General features: G+C 30.8%; 1 protein-coding gene across 3 annotated transcripts in view; it reads left to right on the top strand.

Annotated features, from left to right (window-relative positions):
- Positions 1–26,675, top strand: part of LOC127709014 (ankyrin repeat and fibronectin type-III domain-containing protein 1-like) — a 157,364-nt gene that overhangs the window by 9,663 nt on the left and 121,026 nt on the right. For all 3 annotated transcript variants that reach the window (XM_052214280.1, XM_052214282.1, XM_052214279.1), the window contains exon 2: positions 17,936–18,088. In XM_052214280.1, coding sequence (XP_052070240.1) covers positions 17,967–18,088 — 122 coding nt within the window. In that variant the 5' untranslated portion in view covers positions 17,936–17,966. The remainder of the gene's footprint in view (positions 1–17,935; positions 18,089–26,675) is intronic.

Raw genomic sequence — 26,675 nt, 5'->3', positions numbered from 1 at the left:
TGGTGTATTGTTTTATCATGACAAGTTACAGATCAAGTTCAAATTTTGTTCCGGTCTGATGATTTTGTGCATAGTTATGGTCCTTGGACTTAGAAAATTCACTCAATCAGTTTTCCACACTTTTTTTCGTTATACTTGAAGATATTGATTTGATAATTTGTATATAGTTTTATCATGTCAAGTTACTGATCAAGTTCAAATTTTGTTCCAGTCTGAAGATTTTGTATAGAGTTATGGTCCTTGGACTTAGGAAGTTCACTTAAATAATCAGTTTTCCAAACTTTTTTTCATCATTCTAGAAGATATTGGCTTTGTATTTGTTATATAGTTTACACCATGAAAAGTTATAGATTAAGGTTAGCATTTTGTTCCAGTAAAATGAATTTTTAACCGGTAGGGGACTACGTATTGCCATGCAATACTCTCAGAATGCTTGTTTTTATATTGTCCCATAAATGCCTGGAATGGAATAATAGAAATGCTGATGGTTGTCCATCAGTCTATCAAACAATTGTGGGGCCTCGATGGCTGTGTTTATTAAACTTGTAGATGATGTACTGTATCACTGTCAACTTTGAAATCGTGAATTTGAACCCTGCATGTGGTAGGTGGGTTCTACTCCAATCTTATTTGACAAGGATTGTCAGTTTTCCTGCAGAAGGTTGTTAGTTCTCTCCAGATACTCTTATCTTCCTCCACCAAGAAAAACTGACCGCCATGAAATAGCCGTTAGTGCTGAAAGTGATGTTAAACACCAATCAATCAAACAATGGTAAGCATTGTCACGTCTACAGTTCACATCTGATTTAATTCAAAGGTTTACATTAGCAACATCTCTAACTGGTTTCAAATCAACTCAGATTAATCCTTACTTTGGGAGTTTTTCCCCTTGGTAAATCTCTTATAGGTGAGTCCTGGGTTTTAGGCTGTAGGAATTTTCAGCCCTTGGAATTGCTCTTTCATCAATTTAAAGACATTCAACATGTACATGTACTATAAATGAATTGAAATTTAAGTGACATACACAGGCAAATTTGGCTCCCCTGAATTTCTCAAAAATCTAACATGAAATTCACCTTGTACAAGCTTATACGTGAAACTCACTTGAATTATATGTGAATTTCATGTGGACTTTACAAATAAGAAATTGGTATTTTTCATGATTTTAATTAAATATGAAAATTCAGATTGGTGTTTAAATAATTTATTTTGAAAATTCAAGTGAATTTTTACGTGAAGAAATTTGTTATTTTCACAGGAAATTCATGCGAGTGTCACATGAGATTCATGTGAAACTCACATGAAATCAGTTCATGTGAGTTTCACGTATAAGCTTGTTTGAGGTGAAATTTCCCTGTGTAATTCAGTCCTTGTATTAAATACTTGTTTCTTTGAATGAATCCTTTATGATTAGTACGTAAGAACTTTTCATTAAGGCTTATTTTTACTCCAACAGTAGAATTCTACAAGCATATTATATTGCGATTACTCGAGGCCAACTTTAAATAAAGATAATTATTTTCCGTACTTCAAATTTTTTACTACTTATATCTTATAATACAGGCATAAGAATCACTTTTACATAATAAATTGTAATTAAATGTTCATTTTTTACCACACATTTAAAGGTTTACAGATCTAAATGTGCACCAAATCATTGAGATTATTGCTCAGAATAGATATAAAGTAATTTTCAGTCTTTTTCATCATTTTGATTTGAAACATATTATTGAGAAATGTGATCTCACATTGAGAAATAGACTTTTAATTTTATTGTGATTGCAGTGGTAACACTAAGATATACCATTATAGATACAAAAGAAATATAGAAAATAACCTTTAATCATGATCCAACTTAATAAATATATGTTGTAAAAAGTATTAGATATGTTAAGTTTTGCAAGACATTTTGTTATAAGCGAGAAAAAAGTTATGATTTCACCTTGTAACAAGTATAATTAAAATTAATTCAGATGTAATTTCAAATGCTAAAATATTTTCAACATAATTATCTAATTATTTTATGAGTAGCATTACAGCTTGGTACAAGTATTAAAATTATTTCTGAGGGCTTCAATATGGTTACTAATATATTATCAGCTGAATGTTTGATTATTTTATGAGTAGTCAAATGTTAGATTCTTTACCAATTATGACTGCACAAATCTGTATACCTCCATTTGAACTGTTAAGAGTAAATCCCTTTAACATAAAACTCTGTCTTTATGGTATGTCACCAGCAAATATATTTTTCCTTGGGAAATGTTCAAAATTACGAACCAACAAAAGTTTGGATAGATTTTTACAAAATTATGTTTTGGGCTATTATTTTTACGATCAAGATTTAGCACCTGAGAAGCAGGGTAAAAATCATGTAGTTCACGCCTAAATTTTGTCAGCAAATTAGTAACTGTCTGTCCAAAATAATTGGTTTTGAGATAAAAAACTTAGTCTGCTTTGGTGACCAGCTATATAATTCTACTTTGGCTGAAGTATTGTCAAGAATAATATATAATCATATCCTGGAAAATAAGAAAAGCATTTGTTTGGTTAATTCCAAAACAACAATTTACAGAATTGAACAGAAGCTTTGGCTATTTCATGGTCAAATTCTCATCTGAACAATGTAAAAAAAAAATGTTATGAATGATATTTATAGATATAAATGCCTACGATATCTGACTATGAGCATCTTATGTTTACTTATATTATTGACTGTATAAAAATGTACATTGCAGCATATGGTTATAAATATCTTGAGTTGACAGTAATTGCTAATTCTCAGGTCATTTGCCTTAATCAGAATAAACAGAGGTGGAATGCCTTATATATAGTCATTGTGTGGCCTTGTATTAGATGTTAATAACTCATTAATGTTTATCAAATTTTCTTGGTGTTTTTTTTTCCTAAGTACAACGGAATGCAACTTGTAGAAATGAAATATATTTAATGCCTTTTTGTAATACCATAAATTGTCCCTTTTTTTCTCAGCAAATTCATCTTGCACAACTCTTAAATGTAAATTGAATAATTTTTTTTTCACATGTTTTATGTAAATTTTAATAAAAGCATAAAAAGGTCAGGAAACCATAATTATTTATCTTGTTATGCAATTTATCTTGAATAAAATCATTTAAATTTTAAAGAAGATTTTCATATCTATTTTACCATCAATTTAATTCATCTATTCATACTAATACTCAAAATTGACAAATTGTAAGTTATTCGATCTGAAGTTCAGTTTGTAAACGTAGGTCAGACTTTTTAAAAAAAGTTTCAAATTTCATAATTTTTCTTCAGTTCAAATTAAAATTTTGAATAGAATTTCTTTAATGATTATATGGTATATGTGGTTAAAGTTTGAAACCTGTACAGTATGCTTAAATAATTCCACCTGTCAAACATGACTTTAATCGCAATTTTATTTGAAAATTGTAATCTGGACCTGAGTTTATCAATTGATTTTCTGTCATATATATATCTAGACACTGATGCAACTTAAGAATTGAATGCATGGCTCTAAAGCTTCCAACATAACCAAATTGTATTTTAATTTACTGTAGATTTATATATTATTGTGCGCATTTTTTATTGCGATTTTTGAAAAATGGAAAAAAAATGGGAGATTAATTGCTGGACTTCATGAAAAACTTCATGAATATATGTATCGGATATCAGAATGAGAAATCTTATTATTGCGATACTGATCACCCTGTCACTTTATAAAACCTCGCAATAATTTCTTAATTTACAGTAGTCTTCTACTATTTCATACATGTATGAAACTTCTCTTTTCCAAAAGGAGGATTTTGTATTCATTGTTAATTTTGAACAAATATATACACACAAATTTGTGGTTAATTGGATCAAAATGAGGAAGTCTATTTTTAAAAAGATGATTACAACTGCTTGCTTGGGCGAAATCATTTACAATCTCAAAAGTTCATAATATAATCCTGTTAGTAAATAGAAGATTTGTGTTTAAAAAAAAAAAATAGTTAGAAAAAAAATATGTACTCAGGTTTCTCTACAAAGTATAAATTAGCTAAGAATTTTGTACCTGTAATATTAAAGCAGGGATGTCAAAATCTGAGTACAACAGGAAGATTTCTAGTACAATACCTGTTTTAGATATCTATATATTCCTGAAAATTTAGTAGGAAATCTTATTTAGAATATTTGCTTCTCCAGGACATGAAATTTTTTAAAACATGATTATAATCATTTTTGTCGAGCCTTCGACTTTAGTCGAAAAAGCGAGACATAGCGATCCTACATTCCGTCGGCGTCATCGTTGTCGTCGGCGGCGTCCACAAATATTCACTCTGTGGTTAAAGCTTTTGAAATTTTAATAACTTTCTTAAACTATCCTTGATTTCTACCAAACTTGGATAGAAGCTTGTTTATGATCATAAGATAGTATCCAGAAGTAAATTTTGTAAAAATAAAATTCCATTTTTTCCGTATTTTACTATAAATGGACTTAGTTTTTCTGCCAGGAAATATTACATTCACTCTGTGATTAAAGTTTTTAAAATTTTAATAACTTTCTTAAACTATCCTGGGTTTGTACCAAAATTGGACAGAAGCTTGTTTATGATCACAAGATAGTATCCAGAAGTAAATTTTGTAAAAAAATAAATCCATTTTTTCCTTATTTTACTTTTAAATGGACTTAGATTTTCTGCCAGGAAACAACACATTCACTCTGTGGTTAAAGTTTTTAAAATTTTAATAACTTTCTTAAACTATCCTGGATTTGTACCAAACTTGGACAGAAGCTTGTTTATAATCAAAAGCTAGTATCTAGAAGGACATTTTGTAAAAAAATAAATCCATTTTTTCCGTATTTTACTTTAAAATGGACTTAGATTTTCTGCCAGGAAACAACACATTCACTCTGTGGTTAAAGTTTTTAAAATTTTAATAACTTTCTTATACTATTTTTGATTTGTACCAAACTTGGACAGAAGCTTGTTTATGATCAAATGGTAGTATCCAGAAGGAAATTTTGTTTTCTTCCAGTTAACATTACATTCAGTCAGCAGTTAAAAGTTTTTAAACATTTATTAGATTCATAAACTATCCTGGATTTTTACCAAACTTAGACAGAAGCTTCTTACAATCAAAAGACAGTATCAAGAGGAATATTTTTATTGATTTACTTCCTTATTTTTGTTGAGCCTGCGATTAACAGAAAAAGTAGGCGAGACACTGGGTTCCGTGGAACCCTTACCAATTTTTGTTATTGTCCCCCGCGCAGACAGGAATACTAGGCATCTGTTCGTCTGTCCTTCAGTCTGCATATGGCATATTGTACAGGCACCCATCAATTGTTAAAGTTTGTTTGTTGACCTTGAAAAAGTCTTTTGTGTTTTTTTATTGTTTTTAGTGTCTCTGTCTTAACAACCCAAACCGCACATCTCCTTTTATTTATATTTTACTATTTATAGAAATTATATTAAAGTTACACTATATAAGGAATCTATGCTTCTGGTAATAATTGAAAAACGAGTCTTTTTTCGGCTCATTATTGTTGTTTTGAACAGCTAATAAGCCATTGTTTGCTGTTTATCTTAAATCTTTGTTTAAAAGGATGGATCAATGAAACCAGCCATATTCTTTCATGTACATCATGACACCTGTATCTTCCAGCTATCGTTTCAAATTTCAAAAGTTATGTAATGATTATGTTTTGAGAAAATAAAAGGTAAACGATTTGTTATAAGAAATTAATTGGAGGTTTTAAACAGAGTTGCAAAAATCGATTCAAGGCACTTGTTATAATGACAGGAATACAGTCATAAAGACATGTACTTGTGCTGGTGATACAGTTAATCGTGGAAAATTGAATTTATACATTTTGGTCCTCACTTAAGGACCTTCTTGATTTTATGCTTATACTTTTATATATATATATTATACTTTTGGCTTTCCAAAGGTTGGTCTCAGAAATACATTGATTCTTCTTGGGAAAAAAAAACTTCCAGGAAATCCTTTGATAGACTTGAAGAAAATGTTGTATGATATTGTTATAACACTATATAAGGTTGTTAGCTTGGATCTGTGATGTTCACCACCACAGGAGATCTATAGCTCAGCATAACACTGTTTTAGAAATAAATTTAAACAGATTCTTCATAGTATACATAATATACTGTAAATTCATGTATTATTGTGTGCATTTATTATTGCGATATTTTAAAATTGACAAAAATGGGAGATCAATAATGAAGGAATGATGAAATACTGGTCTTGGTTACAATGTGTGATGTATGCTGATCTGAAATTCAAAATGGCCTGGCACTACCACCACAAAACATAGATGGAATCAACTACAGGAAGTGAAAAAGTGCTAATTTTTAATGACAGACACTGACAATAACAAATCTGAACTAGCTCTTTAAAAGAATCAACAACTCTTAAAATCATGCTGTTTTTTTTTTTACACTTGTAAAATTATCAAAGCATTCTCATAATGTTAATAATGAAAGAGAAGCAACAATGTACTAGTATGTTTATAAAATGATGTCATACATACACCTGCTTAGACAAAAGCCTCATTTATTAGTGTTATTTTTCATTTTGAAAAAAGAAAGCAATTTCTACATAACGTTAAAGAATGTTGTGAGTCACAACTGAAGTTCTCTTAAGGATATTTAGAAATTAATCTACATTAAAAACAAACAAGATATTAAAGGTGTAAGACATTAGAAATATTTTTGTTTGTTATAGCGCTCCTGACCAAGGAATATGTACAAGTCCATTGGTTTATTTTCATTTAAAAAAGCAACAACAAAAAAAAGTTCAGTACTAAATTGAATTTAGGAGAAGATTTTTTTCCTTCTTTTTTTCAAGTGGACTTTTACAATTGATATGTTAATGCCGAATACTTATAGTTTTAATTTTGGAAGAAAATTCAATTCTTTATTTAGATGCGAGAAAACAGAAAACAAAACCTTGTTTAACATAAGGTGCACATAGATGTCATATGAAAAACATTTCTTTGTTTATAGAATTTGTTTGAGTGAGATGTAGAATTCTTTGATCTTTTTTATATGTCTTTTGAAATTTATTTGTCAACAGCTTAAAACGATGTAAACATGAAGATGTTATGAGAGCACATTTTTTTATATCGATATATCTCGATTTCCCAGTATTCCCTTGTCCTTCATCTTTCAGAGTAAATACTTATGGTAATGTTAAATATTAATAGATAATGCTCTTTGATTTTATGGTAATTGTGCTGTTAAAATCTTTTTATCTAGGAACAAGGGAATTAAGTTGGGTGTGTGTTTTATCTGATTTTATGTGATCCTATGAGATTCTATTAGACAAAACTCAAAAACCTAATAACAGAATGCACGACAATTACGTTCAATGCTTAATTATTAAACTTCAAGTTGGCGGTTGACTTTTTATTATAAAATCATTATGTCAGCCTTTGTAGGTAAAGCAACACATCACCATTTTATTTAAGTTATTATAGAAGGATAGGTTGAAATGTGTAATTAAGGTAAAATTGAGAATGGAAAATTGAGAAAGGTGTAGATATTTGCATTGACTTTTCCATTTAAAATTAAAAAAAATCATGATATGTAATTCTGTATGGTAAATTCCTCAATGTCATTCAGACATGCATGTTGAAATATTTTTTTTTTATCTTGTGAGATGAAGAAATTCAATTGAAAAACCCTTTCTGCCATTTCAAATGACTTTTATTTGAAAACTAAATGTTTGTTGAATGGACATGAAATCTGAGGCATGAGTATTTTATTTGTCTAAAATATACAAAGGTCTTCCCGTTCAATTCTGGTTCTCAAATACCCATATTTTACATATCGGAAAGTTATTAAATGGTGAATTCCATTGTTGTCAAGTCACTCTAAATCACTTAAGAAAATATTTACCATGCAAGTACCTTTGAATAGCTGTCGATACTACGTTGAAGACGTAAGCCCTTCAGTAACAAATTTACCCAAATTTCTCTGTATGAAGGGGTGGTGGGTCAAGGTACGCTCGGCTTAATATCTTTAAAGTAAGTTATTTGTATGCTGTTTGATTAGGTTTTGATATGTCGTAATAAATGTTTAATATGAATCTAATGATATAAGAGGTTACGACATTATTTTGTCGTGGAAGAAGTAATGATGCGATACGGGTTATTGGATTAGATTTGCCGGAAAAATCTTTTATATAATGTATCTTTAAAGAGATGGATTTATAAGGGTTAAGAATAATCAAGCATACAGTTACATAAAATGTTTTACAGAAGAGTATTTAATAGATTCAGAAGCTATTTTTGGTGTTTTCTTTTTCTTTCCACTTTGATCATTACCATACAGTGGCGGCATTGTAAAGAGTTTTGTAAACAGGATAATTCTTCTATTAATCCCTCCCTAAATTTGTACGACAATAGGACAGTGATAATAAGAAAATCTCAATTTATATTTAATGTTTTTAATTAATTATAAAATACTTGAGAGTCCATTGAAGCTTTTATTAATGATAATTAAGCTTTAAAGTTATCAAGTACATGTAGACTTTGAATTTGTTAGAAATAAGTAGTGTTATAACTGTCCAGTTTTCTATTCATAGATTGTTCATGGAAAAAAATAACAACAAAATGGATAGTATCTACAAGTACTAATGCTCTTGATAAATTATTTTTCAATCTATTTAAAATTCTAGAGATGTGGGATGATTTCCATGGAGACAACTCTCCACCAGAGACCAAAGGATGGTGATTTAAATAGCTATAATTCGCTGTAGGGCTTTCAACAATGAGCAAAACGTGTACCAATTATATTTCAATCTTCACAAGGCCCCTGCATGACAAAAAAGGGTCAGTGTGGATTATTGGTAATAACAATAACTGTTAAAACACAAATATTCTGTTTGTTCCTGTGTTTGAAACCCAAGATCCCAAACATGTTAAAGGCCACAAGTAACTGAGTACATGTATTTCAACTAGGGGAAAAACTATCTTCAACCTTTCTCTGTAATTACATGCATTGAAAGAATTGGTTGACCTTCTTATGTATACATTAAGAACAAAATTATGATTAAAATTTTCTTTCCTTTTAAATTAATGTTATAAGCATTTTAGAAATATCTGCCTGTGAAATCTTGATAATATTATGTTGATCAATAATGAGGGACATAATTAATGTTCACTTGAATCTTCCTTTACATTGAAATGTTAACCCATAATAACTGTTAAATAATTTAAGGTCAAGACAAATAATTGCAGTATTATGGGGGGGAAAAGTAATGAATTATCTCAGTTGTAATTATTGAATGATTGCAGAATATTGCTGGATATATTTTGATCAAAAGTTTTGTTACAGTAGACATTTTTCTGTAGAACAAAAAACACATAACCTTAAGAGTGTGGTGTGGAATCCCAACTTGCATCTATAGATGAAAGGCATCTGGTTAACAGTTTTAATTTTTTGATTATTATAAGGACCTTCCCTTGAAATATTTATTTTTACAATGAAATGCCATATGTACTTTAAAAAGGGGTAAATTTAGCATGGAGATGTCTTGTTTTTTCCCTGTTATCTTGGGTTGCTGTCTTTATTGATAGCTACATCAAATCCAGGTGTGGATCCAGGATTTTGTAAAAGGAAGGGGATGCATTTATCAAATATATAGCCCCCCACCACCACCACCACCGCTAAATCTGTGCCTCTGATATCTCCTTTTATTGACAATGATCCATGATTATTATTTATTGTATCCAAAACATGGGGAAACAAAACTTTTTTTATTTTTCTAAATACAAAATATTTGATTTTTTCAGGAATTAGGGAAAATATCCAAAGGGAAACATGACCAGTGTTATATTGTTTAGATAATTGAGGCAATAATGCACAAATTTTTTTAAGGTTGTCTTATAGATCTAAATTATGTTCTATTTTCCTGAATGTACTTATCTGTGTTTTATAATTAGAAAAAAAATTGTTACGTAAATCGGTATTGTATAATTAAAAAAAGATATTATGTAAAACCTCACCTGTAATAAACAAGATAAATAAAAAATGTCCATATTTGTCTTTTTAATTAAAGTTTCACATGCATGTCCTTATATTTAAACTTGGCCTTTTACAACAGAATGTTTTATAAGACTTAAAGGTTTTTTGGAAAATGATAAGAGAACAGAATCCTGTTAGAAACATAATTAGCCATTTGGTGTTGATCAAGTGTTAAATCTCATAATTTATGGTAATTGAATGCATGTTATTTGTATATTGTTTGCTGCTTCGTCCAATCAGAATGACAGGGATGTTAAATTAGATGCCACATGTAAGGTGATTGCTGCACACACTGCACATTCAAGAACTCTTGCAACATTTCTCTGAGGGGTCTGTAGATGGCCTGTTTCCTGTCCATCATCCTGGTTGACCTACCTTTACAGAACCTACATTTTTGAAATTGCATGAAATGATTGCCACTAGATGTTGATTAAACAACCAACAATCAGTCTTTGGTGACCTCGAGATGTTTAATTTTGGAAAGTTATTATTGGTTAACCTGTGTTGAAGATTTGCTATTTTAAAATTTATTATATCGAAAAAATGAGAATAAAAAAATGATTTTTGCTAATCTTGTACCAAATATTTGATGGCAACTAAAACAGTTTTTTGTTTACTTGATAACTAAAATTTTGAAAGCGAAATATGACCAGATTACTGTTGTTTAGATAATTTTAAGGCACTAAAACACAAATTTTACAAGATTTCATTGATCTAATAAATCATACTAGTTTCTTCCTGAGAGTACTAATTAGTTATCTGTGTTTTATAATTGGGGGAAAAAATACGACCTAAATCTGTATTTTATAATTTAAAAAAATATTACGTAAAACCTCACCTGTAATAAACAAGGTAAGCGAAAAATGTCCATTTTTGTGGTTTATTTAAGTTTGGCATGCATGTCTTTATATTTATACTTGACATGCCTTTTTTTTAACAGAGTGTTTTATTAGTCTAAGGTTCTGGAAAAATGATAAGAGAACAGAATTCTGTCGGAAACATAGTTATAGGCATTAAGGAATTGAGTGTTGACAGATCTTCCTTCATTCAAACCTTGTTTTAAGAGAACAAATGATTAAGAGCATTACTTTTGGTAACTGAATGCATGTTATTTGTATATTGTTTGCTGCTTCTCCAGACAGAATGTCAGGAATGTTAAATCAGATGCCACATGTAAGGTGATTGCTGCACACTCTATTTAAGAACTCTTACAACAATTCTCTGAGGGGTCTGTAGATAGCCTGTTGCAGGCAACATTTCTGCCCCTATTTCAGTCCATCATCCTGGCTTACCTACCTTTGCAGAACTATTTTTATTGTATTGATGTTAAATTTGTTCTTGCCCTAAATATGCATGAAATTATTACCACTGGAGGGTGAGCAAGCAACAAGGAGTTGTAAATCAGTGGTTGTTGTTGTTTGCTGTCTGTCATATCTGTTTTTCGTTTATTGTTTTATCATGAATGTCACAGTTTATTTTCTCATCTGAATTGTTTTATATTTTGACATCTCAAGGCTCTTTATTAGTGACTATTCAGTATGGGTTTTGCATATTTTAGAAGGCTACATGTGCAGTAACCTATAGCTGCTTACATCCAGGTCATTTGAACTCTGGTGGATATAAATTGTCTCAATGGCAATCATATAACATCTTATATTATATTACTTGAAATAGTACAACATCTCCTCGTTTTTATACAAATAAAAAAGTATTATATGTAATCAAACTGTTAGAGCCAGTTTGTTGATGTAATTATTCAACTTGTCGCAAAAGTACTTTAACAATACCATAAATGTCTTCCTAATGATCACAAGGTAAAATTTGTAACCTGGCGTGATTATGGACTTGGTCAACTTGTCAACAAACGACAGTTTGAATAATGTTGTATGACAAGATGACAACAATTAAAACATCATAAATTTGACATTTATGTCATTTTATTACATTTTTTGACAATTAAAAGTACAAGATACATTCCAAGATGTATTTTGTTGTAAAAATTTCCAAATAAAAATGTTTGATGAATTTGAATGTAGTCCCTGAGTGAACCATTTTGTTAGGAAAATTAATGAATAATGAGTATATTATATTTGTTAACCTAACGTGGAGAGGTATTATCATTTGCTTGTCTTATTGTCCACAAGATGTATTGTTTTGGTCCAGCTGGTTTATTTAAGATTTGAACTTAATACTGATCTTTACGTTGAAAACAACTGATGTTGTGACATAAAGATATTTCTTCCAAAAAATGACATATTAGCCTATGCTGGATCTTTAGTTTCCACGAAAAATTTAAAGGAAATCCAAATTAAATTAGATTGAAGGATAAGTTACAAAAAATGTTTTCATAGAACGTTTTTTTCTTTGTTATCTGTTATTGTCCCCCACGTAACACGTTGCGGGGACATGGAAATACAGGGCGTTGGTCCATCTGTCTGTGCGTCTGTCCGGTCTTGTTAGCGCTCTCATGTGTACAATTCTTGCCAGATTTTTATGAAATTTATATCATAGGTTTATATTAGCAATGTCTTGGACAAGTTCGAAAATCAATGCTGACCAATTATTTTTAAAAGAGTTATGACCCTTGGAAACATAAATTTTATGGAAAATTGAATCGTTATTGCTCTCATGTGTTCAATTCTTGCCAGATTTTTATGAAACTTATATCATAGGTTTATATCAGCAATGTCTTGGACGAGTTCTAAAATCAGTGCCGATTAATTAGTTTTAAAAGAGTTATGCCCCAAAGAAAAATAAATTATATGGAGAATTGTATTGTTAGTGCCCTCATATGTACAATTCTTGCCAGAATTTTATGAAACTTAAATCATAGGTTTATATTTGCAATGTCTTGGATGAATTTGAAAATCAGTGCCGATCAATAAATTTTAAAAGCGTTATGCCCCTTGGAAATATTAATTATATGGAAAATTGCCTTTTGAGCGCTCTTATGTGTACAATTCTTGCCAGATTTTTATGAAATTTATATTATAGGTTTATATCATCAATGTACTTGAAGAGTTCAAAAATCAGTGCCGATCAATTATTTTTAAAAGAGTTATGCCCCTTGAAAATATTGATTATATGGAAAATTGCAATGTTATCGCTCTCATGTGTTAAATTCTTGCCAGAATTTTATGAAACTTATATCATAGGTTTATATTAGCAATGTCTTTGACACTTTCGAAAATAAGATCTGATCAAATATTTTTAACGAGTTATGCCCCTTGGAAATATAAATTATAATGGAAATCACATTGCATTTGCTCTGAAGTCTTCTTTTAAAGAACAAAAGTGACCAAATGATAAATTGCATGACAGTATTACGCTAGAACATTCATTCATATGTTCTATTAGAATAGGAAATATAAAATGTCTGAGAAGTCACTGACATTGTAAATATGGTCTTTATAAACAACAACATACAAACAATCATATGTTTACATTCATAAAGTTATAGGTATCACAGAGAGGATAAACCACATCATTAATTGGAAATGACAAGTTGTTTTAATTAATTTGTTTAACATGTGGTTGTCCTTCAAAGTAATTTGTCTAATAGTTTGTGTGAACTTCCTAAAGCCAATCTGACACTTAACATATGTGTGATTTAAACTTTTCACTTTCCTTAGAGTGGCCCTGTGCGTTGAAATTATATAAGCTTTAAGGTAGATAGACAATTGATGTAAAATTTGTATACAGTTCATTTGGTTCCCGTATTATACCCTCGCTCTTGGATAAGGGGCTATGTTGCAATCACTTTGTCTGTCTGTCCATCCGTCCTATCTTTTCTCTAACAAATATTTTTGTCACATTCTTTTCCGAAACTATTGAACAGAATGACTTCATATTTGTTCAGCAGCTTGACAGTGATAAGTTGTAATGAGTGTTCTCCTTTCCGATCTATTAGACAAGTTAATTTCCTGTTTGCTGATACTTTGAATTTTTCAATACATTATTGAACTTTAAAAAAATAAATTGTCACATATTTTTCCAATAATACAGAACAGAATTAATGACTTCATATTGGTCAGCAGCTCAACAATGAGGAGTTGTATTGTATAATTGAAACAAATTACTGCAGAAATATGATGAGCTTGATGCTGTTTTAACATTCACAAAATATTTATTAGATCAAGTATTTGTTAAGCTTGGATTTAATAGTACTGTTTAAACCCTGTTTCAATTTCTGACACTAGCTGTGAAATTCTTAAAATACATCTTTGTTCCATATTTAAGTCACACACAAAAAAGACGACCTGAGAGTGGTCACTAATCTAGGAGAATATCTTTTCATTATTTGCTATAAATGTGGTTCATATCATCATGACAGCTGTTTCTTGGGGCTTTAGGATGCATATGTCTGAATTAACCTCACTGGCCCGTGTGACAATTCTCAAGATGATAAATGTTTGGAAAGTTCAGGCAAATCTCCATTATTTATGGATAGCCACAGTGAACTCTTTCAATCTTTTTAAGGTTCAGCAGTGAGAAAACAATTAATTATATATGTAATTTATGGTTTATGTATGTCATCTGTATTTCATTTTTTGAAATAATTGCGTCTTTTTCAGACATGTAATTGTGAAATATGATATCTTACAAATAATGACTGTGTAATTGTTTTGTCTATATATGGATTGTACATCAACATATATGGTATGTAACGTTGAGTAATTATCGGTTCAAATCAGAAGAAGTTCAGTTTATGCAATCCTAGTTTAAATTTAGATGTATCTGTTGTATATTTGTGTTGTCTGACAGCCAAGAAGCTGTAGAGACACATGGAGATCATTTCTGTTGTCTTGTGTCTCCATTGTCTTCATCATTCTTGTTGTCTGAGTCACACTTTTTGTTAATCTTTCTTGAAAACAGTTTGACATAATTCCACCAAACTTGCACAGATTTTTCAACAGGTCACCACGTTCTGCTCCTGCTATTTTGATTTTTGCCCCAAGTAAAATTTGAGTTTCTGATATTAGCCATTTCTGCTTTATATGAGTTACTGAGTTAGTTAATCTGTAACTCCTTGTCAATGAAAATAACACTCCTTATATTTGATGTGTCTGAAGTGTTTTTCTGGATTTACCTTCATCAGGAAGGTTCAAAGCCAAAAATATGAAAGTCAAAGATGTATAAGACCTGTAATTTGTGAAGACATATAGGACCTAATAGGAACTTGATGGGGCCTGATGTAAAATGTCTTCAAAGTTACCTGCAGATTATAATTTATTACCTCGATGCACATTTCGTCTACATAAGCCTTGATCATCAGTGGTGCACAAATAAAAAAAGTTGGAATGCCAAACCACACAACACTTAATAATATTTTCTAGCTATGTTAGTTAATTAATATTTTATAGCTATGGAGGCATAATATCATAACACTTTAATAGTGCCAAAACCTTTAGGCTGAATAGAAATGAAAACCATATAGAAGTGATTTGGCTTACTTATGGTACGTTTATTTAATCGTCGCCACGTTTGTACCTCAAATTGCAAATTACATTATGTAACAATGAAATTCCATTGGAAAATGTTATAATATGTTTTTATCAATGTTTTGATATAATCTCCGTAACAAGATTTTGATTGATATGCATGTTTATTGAGATCTAATCGGTGTATTAGATTTCTCTGATAACACCCATTCTAAATGTTTTACAATATTGAAAATACAGATTTACTTTCATTATCCATTTATTACACTTTATTTATGGGAATGGATCAGTCTAGATTGGGCGACATGAATGGAAAGATTTGAAACATTAGTTCTAAGTATATTGAATTACTGTAATAATGGCCACCTTATGTTGTGGTACAAATTAATAAAATATGATAAAGATGTTTTTTGGATAACAGAATGCGTATTGTACAAATAAATTTTGTTATTTTGTAAATAATTTAATAAGCAAAAAGTTTTGACATGTGTTAACCCAATACACATTTGATCATTGCCTATTTTGGATACAGTAAACAAAGGGACAAAAAGCTTTTTCTTGTAGTAATATTGTTTTCCTTCTTTTTAGTGTTTTGTGCCAAGAATTCCAACTGAAAAACATTATTTTGTGCACATGTTTTATTTTGTGACATTAGTTTTGTAGGACACCCTGACTTTGATCACCAGATGTAATACATCAATGGATCCTTGCTTTAACCTTAGCTAACATGGTGGTTGTCTGTCAAATTGGTTTTTTTATTTATTGTTTTGTCATGAATCAGGCTGTTGGTTTTCTTGATGGAATTGATTCAAATTTTGTCATGTTATGGCGTTTTATAGATACAGTACGGGTTTACTCATTGTTGAAGGCCATACAGTGTCACCTATAGTTGCTTAAGACTCTGGTGGATTTTTGTCTCATTGGCAATCATAACACATCTCCTTATTTTTATACGACCGCAAAAATTAAATTTTTTTTGGTCGTATAATGGTATCACATTGTCGTCTTCGTCGTCGTCCAAAGACAGATGGTTTCTGGATAATAACTTTAGTATAAGTAAATAGAAATCAACAAAATTTTAACACAAGGTTTATAACCACTAAAGGAAGGTTGAGATTGATTTTGGGGGTTATGATCCCAACTGTTTAGGAATTAGGGGCCAAAAAAGGGGCCCAAATAAGCATTTTTGAAGTTTCCAGACAATAACTTGTGTTAAAGTGTATGAATCTCTCTGAAATTATACCACAAGTTTCCATACTACAAAGGGATGGTTAGGATTGACTTAGGGGGGTTATGGCTCAAACCATATAAGAATTAGGGGCAAAAAAAGGGAAAAAACAAGGGTTTTTCTGGTTAAAGGACAATTGAGACAATTTAAAAGCAGTGTAAGGGAGGTAATCCAAATCAAAATCAAAATCAATTTAAATAACAATGTTTGATTACCTCCCTTACACTGCTTGTAAATTATGTATTAAGAAATGATGATTATCTGAGATACTGACCATAACTTGAGGGGGGGGTCAATTTCGCATAGTGTATTGCACAAAAGCAAAACATTTAATATAAATTCAAATCATATAACCAATTTGAAGTTCTATGACTACAGTTATTCTGTGTCAGAAACCTATTATGTGACAAATATAAAATTACAATCCAAATTCAGACCTGTATCAAGCGTGAATATTGTGTCCATTTTGGCCCCAACTTTTCAGGGTTGGACATCTGCGGTCGTATCCAGCTGCGCTCAGCGAAGCAATTTATTAGATATTGTTGCTGGGAAAAAATATTCATTAAAGGAGCAGTATATTTATCTTGGATATATTTAATTTGGTTAAATCAATTATAAGTGTCAACATATATTTGTTCCACCTAACAGAAGTTCCCCTGGAAACTTTGTTATATAGACAATCCCTTAATATCTGCTTAAGTTGGAACAAATATTCTATACTCTATTCCTTCAGGAACAAATGCTGTAATATTTGTTCCACTAGTGGAAATAATAATAAATAATACTTCTTCAATTTGGAACTAATATTGTTGTATAAACTTTTCTTTTTTGACTAAGGACTATATTTATAACTTGTATGCTCTTCAAATTGCCTTGTGTAGTATGATGGTACAGATGTTTTTAAGCCCAGCCTACAATTGTAGGGGGCATTACGATGTCAGGTCCATGCATTTGTCTTTTGGTTTGACTAACCATTATCAGGTTAAATTGTTGTTTTAAGAAAGTTTACTATGAAGTTGTTGCGACATCAATTTGAAACTAAGTTCAATATGATATGAATGTTTTAAGATATGTTGTATATGAGCTTTTCTTAAGAGATGATAAATGACTCAGATTTTGTGGTTTATTGAATATGGAAATGAGATAGTAATAGCCAGGAATGGTGTCCAATGGACACATTCTTCTTTGCAGATATATTAATTTTGTATCTTCTTACTTGATTGTAGGCTGTGAAACCTCAAGATGATTGGCTGAATAATGTCCAGGGTCTCTGAGGTGGCAAGGAGCGGCTATCAAATGGCGCCACATCAGTACAGACGTAAAATAAACAAACAACCAGAAATCTATGATATAAACAGTGATCTACCGGACAATAACAGGTCTGTTTAGAATACATTCATAGAAAATTAAATCAATACAATTTACAGCTTCTTACAAGTCCCTGTATCAGGGACCATAGGTTTGCACTCTATCTGTCCTTCATCAATCAGTCAACCTCACGTGTTCTCCAGACACTTTTCCCATAATCCTTTACTATGAACTTCATTTATGTTATACAAGTAGATGTCATGAATTCAAAAGGCAGTTCATGTTGGTGTTTTCATCTAATTCAATAATATTTTTACCCAATTGTTGGTTTTCAACTAAGATAATTCTTTGCATTTCAAGGTTTTCATACTTTTTTTCCCCTGAGAAGTTGGCCGGAATATTTTGATAGTTGTGCTATTACTATTTATAGATCAAGTATAGTGTTGAACAGATTTTACAGAAAAATGTGCTATGAACTTTGAAAACTGAAAAAAATTAATAGCTGCTCTACTAATTTGTCCCCTGTAGCATTGCGGTGCAGGGGATATTTAAAATTGCATTTTTGTCTCGCCTGTGACAAAAGTCGCAGTATGCGAGACATGGTATTACTAGCCGGTGGCGTAAACTATTTGTATAGAGCTTAAATTTATATTTCAGAAGGTAGAAGAAATGAATGCCTCTTACCTTGTATGCAGATACCTTATGTTACGAAGTTTCCGTCAGTCATATGTCCATTGTCCTTGATCTCATTTTTGTGGTTCAGCGACTGCTTGAAAAAAAATTAGTTTTTTTGTCATGTGAATTTCTCACTTATTATGAGTAGTAGAAGAACTTTATTTGTTATATGAGTTCCTTGCAACGTCTACATGTCCGTCAGACAGGGTTCACCTGACCTCGACCTCATTTCATGGATCATAGATCTAGGTTAAAGTTATGTGATTAGGTCCGTTTCTCAGATACAATAAGCAGTAGGTCAACTGTTTGTGGTGTATGGAATGATTGTAAGGAGTACATGTCAGTCTGGCAGGTTTTATCTGACCTTGACCTCATTTTCATGGTTCATTGGTCAATTTTAAGCTTTTGGTCAGTTTTCCAAATACTAACAGCAATAGATCAGCTAATTGTTTAGTGTATGGAACAATTGTAAGGTGTACATGTCTGTCTAGCAAGTATTATCTGACTTTGACCTCATTTTCATGATTCATTGGTCAATGTCAAATTTTTGTGTTTTGGTCTGTTTTTCAAGTACTATAAGCAATAGGTCAACTATATTTGGTGTATTGCAATTTGATTGTAAGGTCTACATGTCGTTCTAGCCAGTATCATCTGACCTTGACTCATTTTCATGGTTCATTGGTCAATGTTAGGTTTTTGTGTTTTAGTCAGTATTCCAAATACTAATAGCAATAGGTCAGCTATGTTTGGTGTATAGAACATTGATAATGTTAAGTTTATGTGATACTTGTAGTAAAACCTTCGTGTTACAGAGTTTCAACTTGAATTCAATGATAAATAAACAGGCGAGACATTTCAGCATGTGCACTCTTGTAGGACAGTTATGCAAAAGTTTTAAAAGAAACCCCAAAAAATATTTTGGAGTCATTGCCTTTGAATAGAAACTATGTGCATCTGTGGGAACATTTTAATTTCTCTCCGCATTCCACTTATAAATTTGAAGATCTCATATGATTGAGGCATAACTGGCAGTTAAACACCTTATTTCAGTATCTCAAAGCAGTTTTTGTTTAATAAACCTGAGAGCAGGAAAATTTTTTCCAAAATTCTAAACGAATTTTTAGGTCCATTAATAGGAAAACAATGTAAATTGCCTTTGGTATCTAAAGCTATTGTTTTTTTTTTTGCATAGATGTCAAAAATTTTGAGACTAGAATGTGTATACAACTAAATGGGCCACATTGATTAATTGCATTTTTGTAATTTTTAAAAATAACATGTCATAATTATGTTATGATAAGTGTTTACAGAATATGAACCAAAATAGATTTTCCAATGTGTGCAAGTCAAATTCATTAATTGTTTGTTGATTCGAAAATAAAATATTTATTGTGGCTTTGGATTAAATTGTTGATAACATTTGTTCTTGTCTGTTATGATTGGCTTTCTATGTCATATGCTTGCTATGGTTTCCATGTTATTTCACAGATTAAGTTGATATTTTTTTTAAATTGAACAAAAATATTTCACAATATAGCAGATAACACTCTCATAATCTAATGTTTGAATTTTTCAATATTTTATTAAACTTTAAAAAAAATTATGTCACATGTTATTTTTGGCAATACATTATTATTAAGCTAATAGATATAATTTGAAATCAAAGATTTTAATTTTATGCTAGCTACACTTGCTGATCAGCTTATAGATATAAAAAAATGAATTTCATTTTTCAAAGGGGCATTAAAAATTTAAACCTCATCATTTATGTATTTTGAGTCAGTTAAATTAGCTCTCATCAAATTTATAAACTTTGAAGCTTCATACATTACTTTTGTCATCATCCAAAAAAGTAATGCCACACACAGATAGCTGGTAGACATTTTTTTTTGCTCAGGAGAATTATTTGATAAGATAACTTTCTTTAAAGTTATGAAACATTAAATTTAAAAAAAGTTGAATATGTTTTTATATATTTGAATGTCTAAGTTTTACTATAAAACAAGTGTTCATAAACTTTCTTGTAAAAGAAAATCCCCTTTGTTATCAAAATCTTCAAAAATGTACTGCTATTGAAGTATTATCTTTCCGTACACTAAATCACTGATATTTTCCTGTAACCTTAACTACCAGACCTCTCGTTGGAACTTCTGCCACCTCACACTTGAGGGGGAAAACCGTGATGAAAGAATGTAAATAAACATGCACTGGAAGTAAATAGTAATATTTACTCACTCTTAGAGAACAAATTTAGTACAACAAAACATCTAACAACTGTTAAGGAAAAGTTAAATTAACAAATGGGAATGGATGGAAAATAAAATGAAAAAAATATGGCTCTATCAACTTATGTATCTGTCACTTGCTCCTCTTGCTCTGTGTTGATTCTTTATCAATGACATGATCAGTAAACTTCAACAACAAACTTGAAAGTTAATAGTCTTAGCTTGCGATCAACAATCACCAAATGAAATATTATTTGTCGATAATAAGTTATAGATTTGTAGTAAATAAAAAAAAACATGCATACAGGACTTAGTTTAGTATACATGCATGCATTGATTTAATGATATCGATAACATTAAAATTACAAGAAACTCATTTTATATGACTTTAAACTATGGTAATTTAAATAATTTTATTTATGCTGGAAACTTTGTTTAAGGGAAAAACTTCATCAAGAAGAATGCTTCTAAATATAAACAGATATTATATTTTTTTCTTTTTCGGTCTTGTTTACTTTATACCATGGATTTGTTGGAAAATTTGTGTGAAATAGAACAGTGGTTGTATGATTTGTGGAAAAAAAGATTCTAAAACTTAAAACTGGTCACTATATTTACCACTGAAGAAGATCGTGGTATTAGGTGAGCTCTGCTTGCTCATTAAGGTGGTACATAACACTACAGGGAGATAACTCTGTAAAAATCAGCTGAACGTTTATAATCACGTTATATTGTTAAGGAAATATTAAGTTTCTCAATGACCAAAATTAGTGTTTCAAACTGCTATAAATCCAATGAAATTTTTCCGATTAAGTGTGTGATTCAAGTTTTTTGAAATTTTTATATTTTTGTCAAAGGGTCAAAGTTAATATTTTGTCAAAATTTTATGAAAATTAAATTAGCCAAATTAATTATAGTCATGCTGTTTGGTACCACCTTAATTTGGTTTTTTTTTATATGGGGAAGGGTATCAAAAGTAGTTTCCAGATGTATGAACAATTATTGCTCAGTAAAAAAGAAAAGAGATCTCTACACAACTAATTCACATTGGTAAGATCAGCTGAAAGAATTGATTGCATGGCAATTTTTATAACTATTTTGTTTGTTTCATAATTGTTTCCCAATATTAGTTATTTCTTGTGTGTGTACCAAAATTAAACTTTGACTTGAATACAGGATCTTAAACTTGTTTTTATCATACCTGGAAAATCCAAAAAAATAACCAATCAATTTATTAGATATTTTTAGTTTTTAATTTCCTTTTTTTTAACCTAAGATATTTTAATAGAAAAGAAGTCATTAAATCAGCTTCTTTTTTTTCTTCATTTTTAATTAAAAGGCTCGCTACAATTTGTTCATGTATAATTAAAAGGCTCACTACAAATGTTCTATCAGTTTTATGATGTTTTATTAATGGCAAATAAATCATAAAATAATAAAAGTTAAAGCAAACTTTATTAAATATTCAAAAGACAATAACCTGTGCTTGATGAAGTGGCAAGTTCGAGGATGTTAATATTCACTCATTTTTCAATTATAACTGATTGAAAAATTTATAATGGAAATTGGTGAATGATGGTTTATGTAAATAATTCATCTGGTTGTTATTGTTGCTAAACTTGGATGTTGTTACACAGAACATGGCTTTGTGTCTGGAAGGGGATCTTCATAACTGTATTCTTTTGATTGTTATGCCATCTTTTCCTTATTCCCTTTTTGTCAATTATTCCGTATTCTTTATATGTTAGCTCTCCATTATTCTCTTCCAGTTTTCTGTAAACATCTAGACCTTATGATGCATGCTATAAGTAAGCAGGGACAGCACTTTTTATACGCCCATTTACGAAGCGTATCATGGTATACCGTTGTCTGTCCTTCCATTGTCAACATGTCGGACAATAACTCAAAAACACTTTCACCAATTTGCAAGAAACTTTGGCGAATTCTAGTGATGTGAGCTCGCTTTCGATTTTTATGAATTTTAGATTTTATGTTTCCAAGTTATCATTAAAAAAGGGGGATTTTCCAGTTTTCTGACAATAACCTAAAAATGCTTTGAGCAGTTTTCATGAAACTTTGGTGAATTGTTTATATCTATTGACATCTGAGCTCCCTTTTGATTTTTATAAATTTAGATTTTACATTTCCAAGTTATGAGATTTTAATTTAAAAAAAAAAGGGGGTGATTTTCTAATTTTCGGACAATAACTCAAAATTGCTTTGAGCAGTTTTCATGAAACTTTGGTGAATGGTTTATATCTATCAAACTTCGTTTAGTTTTTTTGATAATTTCTGATATGACATTGAGGAATTATAGAACTTTATTCTTTGAAAAAGTGACAGGCGTATCATGTGCTCATGGGTCTTTATTATCTTATTTCGCCAAGAAGGTATCTAGGATCTTGCAAAATTTACTCTCATACATACAAATCTTTAAATATTTAGGAAATTTGTTTCAAAGATTTATATCAGCAATGTCTTGAATGAGTTTGAAAATCAGTGCTGATCAATTGCTTTTACAGTAGTTGTCAAGCTGTGTCCCTTGGAAATATAGATTCTGGGGATAATTGCATATTGTACATATCCTTAAGCCTGCATTTCTTGTCAGATTTTTTAGGAAATTTATATCAACGATTTATATCATCAATGTCTAGGACATTTTTGAAAATCAGTGCTGATTGCAAACTATTTTTACAGGAATTATGTGAAATATTGCTTTATCATCTAGCTATATCACACCTACATTTCTTTTAGGATATATATGAATAATTTAATTTTTGATGTAACACGTCCTCTGATTGGCTGAAAGTGTTTTGTCTATCAGCTCATAGACATAATTTTGTCATCAACATTTTTATCATGGTTTACCCCTTTTTAGAATTAAATTATAAGGAATGACTTAAATAGTTTGTCTGTCTATTCGAAATAACATAAAATATGTAATATGTGGTGCACTATTTTAAATAACCTGCTACACGGGTTATTCAGTGTGCACCACATTTTTTAGCTCACCTGGCCCGAAGGGCCAAGTGAGCTATTCTCATCACTTGGCGTCCGTCGTCGTCGTCGTTAACTTTTTACATTTTGAACTTCTTCTAGAGAACCACTGAATGGAATGAAACCAAACATGGCATGAATGTTCCTTATGAGGTGCTGACCAAGTGTTGTTACTTTCAAGCCGATCCATCATCCAAGATGGCCGCCAGCGGGGGACTTAGTTTAACATAGGACCCTATGGGAAATACATACAAATGTCTTCTTTTAGAGAACCACTGAATGGAATGAAACCAAACATGGCATGAATATTCCTTATGAGGTGCTGATCAAGTGTTGTTACTTTGCAGTCGGTCCATCATCCAAGATGGCCGCCAACGGGGAATTAGTTTAACATAGGACCCTATGGGACATACATACAAATGTCTTCTTTTAGAGAACCACTGAATGGAATGAAACAAAACATGGCATGAATATTCCTTATGAGGTGCTGACCAAGTGTTGTTACTTTGCAGTCGGTCCATCATCCAAGATGGCCGCCAGCGGGGGACTTAGTTTAACATAGAACCCTATGGGAAATACATACAAATGTCTTCTTTTAGAGAACCATTGAATGGAATGGAACCAAACATGGCATGAATGTTCCTTATGAGGTGTTGACCAAGTGTTGTTTCTTTGAAGCTGATCCATCATCCAAGATGACTGCCAGCGGGGGACTTAGTTTAACATAGGACCTTATGGGAAATACATACAAATGTCTTCTTTTAGAGAACCACTGAATGGAATGAAACCAAACATGGCATGAATGTTCCTTATGAGGTGCTGACCAAGTGTTGTTACTTTGCAGTTGGTCCATCATCCAAGATGGCCGACAGCGGGTACTAAGTTTAACATAGGACCTTATGGGAAATACATACAAATGTCTTCTTTTAGAGAACCACTGAATGGAATGAAACCAAACATGGCATGAATGTTCCTTATGAGGTGCTGACCAAGTGTTGTTACTTTGCAGTCGGTCCATCATCAAAGATGGCCTACAGAGGGGGACTTAGTTTAACATAGGACCTTATTGGAAATACATACAAATGTCTTCTTTTAGAAAACGACTGAATGGAATGAAACCGAACATGGCATATATGTTCCTTATGAGGTGCTGACCAAGTGTTGCTACTTTGTTGCCAATTTACTGTTCAAGATGGCCACCAGGATATTTTATTAGATAATGGGACCAATATTAAACCAAATTTGGCCTCAATCATTATTTGGGTATCTGTTATGATTTTTATCTATCTTTACATGATTTCTAAAACCAAAGTAGAGTCAGGTGAGCGACACAGGCTCTTTAGAGCCTCTAGTTATGTTATTTCTTCATAGACAGAAAAAATATTTAAGTCATTCCTTAAATAAGTTTTGAAAAATAAAGAAATATATACATTGGAGTTATTGCCCTTGGACAGATTGATTGGGGACATTTAAATGCTGTTCTCTTATTTAAGTTGCTCTAATCTGGAAAGTATCATTATAAGATAAAAAAAATCTGGTTTTATGTTGGCTAATAATGAACATGGGTAACATTTTCACTTCATTTACAGTGGCAAAAAGGTTGAGAGACTAAAATATATGGTGAGGGGAAAACTTTCAACACACAATGTAAAGAAAAGGTGAAGCAGGGACCCATACAGTATTTGTAATACTGTAAATTCAGAAATTATTGCATGCATTTATTATTGTGATTTCGGAAGAATTAACAAAAATGCGAGATTTATTATTACGATTTCAGGAAAAGCTGAATACATTATATGTCTCAGGTATCAGAATGCGAGTTCTTATTATTGCGATACTCACCCAGTCGCATTATTCGCATTTATAAAAACCTCGCAATAATTTCTGAATTTACAGTACAATGGTCAGGCTTCTGCACTATCTATTTTATTGTCTTCTCTTTTATCCCATATGATTAATAGAATTTTACCATCAATGTAAACTGCATTTTAAATGGAGTACTAATGAAATTTAAATACATGCAAAAAAGTAAGAAATAAATAGGATATATTCCAAAATTTGATCTTAACAACCATAAGGTCAAAATTAAACAACCTTAAGTTAAAATTTCCATGTTCTGGATAAGTGAGAAACAAAATCTGGATAAGGGGTCAATTCCCTGTACTATTGTACTTTCACTTCTGGGAGGTAAATATGTTCATAATGGAAAATGTAACATCATAATTATAAACTATAACACCTTTAGCTTATTATTAGACCAGTAAATCACTGCTCCCTGATGTACCTCATGATCCTATATTTGGTTGAAGACATTCTCATTGTTTTGTAACACAGACAAATTATTTATATCGGTTGAAGAAAAAATAGCTTCATTTAGTAATAAATCATTAGTGGTCTGTGTACTTTTGCTTTCAATATTAATTAAGATAGTCATGCAATGTTATGTACCTGTTATAGAAGAAATTCATTTAATGACTTCTTTAGTTATATCAGAAACAGCTGTAATTTTTAAGAAATATAATTTAAAGTTATATCAAAGGTTTATTGGTGACAAATTTGTTGGGATTCATTTTTATTTTCTGATTATGATTACTAGTAAACACAAGTTTTATTTTTTGTCAGTAAATTTGCTACATATTTTAACAAAAATTAAATTGTAAAACATATTATTTTTGTTCACATCACAAGAAAAAATTAACAACAGAAGACAAAATTATGACCAAACAAAATAACTGAAGACAATTCTGTTTTTAATAACTGG

Source organism: Mytilus californianus, unplaced genomic scaffold (genome assembly GCF_021869535.1).
Source record: "Mytilus californianus isolate M0D057914Y unplaced genomic scaffold, xbMytCali1.0.p SCAF_7, whole genome shotgun sequence".
Lineage (NCBI taxonomy): Eukaryota > Metazoa > Mollusca > Bivalvia > Mytilida > Mytilidae > Mytilus > Mytilus californianus.
Note: the sequence above shows the minus strand (reverse complement) of the source record. Positions and strands in the feature narration are given on the sequence as shown.